The sequence below is a fragment of the Poromitra crassiceps genome (assembly GCF_964638095.1).
Source record: "Poromitra crassiceps genome assembly, contig: HAP1_SCAFFOLD_2173, whole genome shotgun sequence".
Taxonomy (NCBI): Eukaryota; Metazoa; Chordata; class Actinopteri; order Beryciformes; family Melamphaidae; genus Poromitra; species Poromitra crassiceps.
Window position 1 is genome coordinate 6814 of NW_028150252.1, and position 3187 is coordinate 10000.

A 3187-nucleotide genomic window follows, 5' to 3' on the forward strand; every position below is an offset into this window, starting at 1 on the left:
AGTGTCCCACACCCAGAGAGAGCTGTGCAGCATGCAGTAACGTAGTGTATCAGCGCAAGAACTCTCATGGGTTCTGGCGTTGAGGCTACCTCAAAAGCAAAGGCTTAGCAGATATTTCCAATACATGTCCAGTCTGCCTGTATCGTTTTCCCAACCCAGTTTATGTGAAACCACGGCCGCCTCCTGATGACGCGATCGGAACAAGCCGCTAGCCGCTAGAAGCCCCTAGCCGCTAGAAGCCCCTAGCCGCTAGAAGCCCCTAGCCGCTAGCCCTTCTACTGCAGACTGCCTGCAATCTGACTGTGGTCAAGTCAGCCAACACTCCCAAATACAGGCAAACTAGCCACCGCGTTATTTTGTTGATACAGTCGATTGTTGCAAAATCCAAATGCAGCAGCATCATGTTAAGGTCATTGACTTTGACTTTGACTTATTTTTCTCAGATCACCATCACCGTTTCAATGTTTTTATTACATTGCTTTCATAGTAACGTTAAATCGCTGCAGCCCCCAATATACTACTACTATATAATATACTACTACTATAGAATACTACTACTATAGCATATACTACTACTATAGAATGGACTCCTCGGCTCGCAGGAGATTTCATGTAAGCCATCTTTTGCGAGCACATAGGCATGGTAGGTGGCTGCTAGGTGGCTGGTAGGTGGCTGCTAGGTGGCTGGTAGGTGGCTGCTAGGTGGCTGGTAGGTGGCTGGTAGCACCATGACGCAATGTTAAGAAATGACACTAAAGCAGCTTTTCCATCTCCCCCTCACCAGGGACCATCCGTCCGGTGCGGAGGAGTTTCTACGAGCCCGCGTCGGCGCCGGCTCAGGGCTGGCAGTGGGAGTGGGAGAACGACGCGGGTACCTGGACGCCGTACGACATGGAGGTGGCCATCGCCATCCAGAACGGCCACACGAGGCAGCAGCCCTGCCTCGACCTGACACCGCTCGGCTTCTGCTACCTCATCGACTATCAGAACATGACACAGGTATGTCGGGCGGGTCATGTGACCGTCATGTGTGTGTTATCACAACATGACGCAGGTATGTCAGGCGGGTCATGTGACCGTCATGTGTGTGTGTTATCAGAACATGACGCAGGTATGTCGGGCGGGTCATGTGACCGTCATGTGTGTGTTATCAGAACATGACGCAGGTATGTCGGGCGGGTCATGTGACCGTCATTAGAACATGACGCAGGTATGTCGGGCGGGTCATGTGACCGTCATGTGTGTGTTATCAGAACATGACACAGGTATGTCGGGCGGGTCATGTGACCGTCATGTGTGTGTTATCAGAACATGACACAGGTATGTCAGGTGTGTGAGCGTCATGTGTGTGTTATCAGAACATGACGCAGGTATGTCAGGCGGGTCATGTGACCGTCATGTGTGTGTTATCAGAACATGACGCAGGTATGTCAGGTGTGTGAGCGTCATGTGTGTGTTATCAGAACATGACACAGGTATGTCAGGCGGGTCATGTGACCGTCATGTGTGTGTTATCAGAACATGACGCAGGTATGTCGGGCGGGTGAGCGTCATGTGTGTGTTATCAGAACATGACACAGGTATGTCGGGCGGGTCATGTGACCGTCATGTGTGTGTTATCAGAACATGACGCAGGTATGTCAGGTGTGTGAGCGCCATGTGTGTGTTATCAGAACATGACACAGGTATGTCGGGCGGGTCATGTGACCGTCATGTGTGTGTTATCACAACATGACACAGGTATGTCGGGCGGGTCATGTGACCGTCATGTGTGTGTTATCAGAACATGACACAGGTATGTCAGGTGTGTGGGACATGTGAGAGAAATAACCACGGTTATTATAGTTTTGCAATTTTTTTATTCTTTTTTTAATTCCTCGCCCCATCTATTTTGCTGTTGCACACATTCCGAATGCACCGCCCATGAGGTCCCTGATTGGTCAATTCCTATGTCTGTCACGCATCCTTTTTTTTGGCTTGGAGGGCGGGCGTTAACTGAAACTGTATAATACCGTTAACTTAACGGTATTATACCATTTCAGTTAGTTGTCTTTTTTGTTGTTGTAAAGCCTAGTTTTTATTTCAATTTCAATCAATGAATCATTTTTTTACACACCTAGTTTTAGTTCTTTGGTTAGTTTTGGTTAAGTAACGGTAACACCTGGAACGTACGCGTCTGTCCCCCTCCAGGTGAACAGACAGAGCCAGAAGTGCCGGAGGATCCAGAGGCGTGCGGACATGGCCTACCCTCTGGTGTCCGGGCCCCTCCCCTTCCCCAAAGGAGGAGGCGGCTTAACAGGGGCCTTGCTGGGCATCGGGGTTTCGGGTGCCAACGTGGGGCAACCTGGAAACCCCGTCTACCCCAACGGAGGGTTACCACCGCCTACCGGCCTGGGCCAGCCGTGTGCCTGCCAACAGTGCATGCTGGTCCTGAGCGTGAAGACCAACGCGGGGGGCGGAGCCACCATACAGACTCTCGGTAGACGCTCGCTAACCATGCAGAGGCCCAAGAACTCCACATCCTCCGCCTCCAAACCCCCGAGCGCGTCCCAGTCGTTCACTCTGGGCCGAGGGCAGCAGCAGAACTTCTCGCTGACGCTGCCGCACGGCCTCGCCATCTCCAAGAACATCGCCTCGCCGAGGAGGAACGCCCAGCTGTTCGCCCAGTCGCTGGCCGCCCTCACCTCGGGCACCGCCGGCCTCGGCCTCTCCACAGGGTGCGTACCAAGTCTGGAAAGGTTTGGAAAATTAAGAAATGAATAATCATTTGAACAGTTATGTTTCTCCACATCATCTAGTGTTTGAATACACTGCTTCTCAGAGTGGGGTGTTTGAATACACTGCTTCTCAGAGTGGGGTGTTTGAATACACTGCTTCTCAGAGTGGGGTGTTTGAATACACTGCTTCTCAGAGTGGGGTGTTTGAATACACTGCTTCTCAGAGTGGGGTGTTTGAATACACTGCTTCTCAGAGTGGGGTGTTTGAATACACTGCTTCTCAGAGTGGGGTGTTTGAATACACTGCTTCTCAGAGTGGGGTGCGGGGACCCCCAGGAGTCCTTCAGGGGGTTCCAGGGGGTCCCCAGCAACAAGGGTAATACTTTCTTTTCCCTATCATTCCATCCGTAAGTAACACAATGACAGAATGTATGTCTATTGTGTTCATGGGTTTCATGCACTTTCTGCAA

General features: G+C 51.3%; 1 protein-coding gene across 1 annotated transcript in view; it reads left to right on the top strand.

The window, feature by feature from the left end:
* Positions 1-784: 784 nt before the first annotated feature.
* LOC310772175 (uncharacterized protein) overlaps positions 785-3187 on the top strand; it is a gene marked incomplete at both ends in the record, with an annotated part of 3114 nt that continues 711 nt past the window's right edge. Inside the window, 2 exons of the mRNA XM_083664616.1 lie at positions 785-999; positions 2191-2717. Coding sequence (XP_083520742.1) covers positions 785-999; positions 2191-2717 — 742 coding nt within the window. The remainder of the gene's footprint in view (positions 1000-2190; positions 2718-3187) is intronic.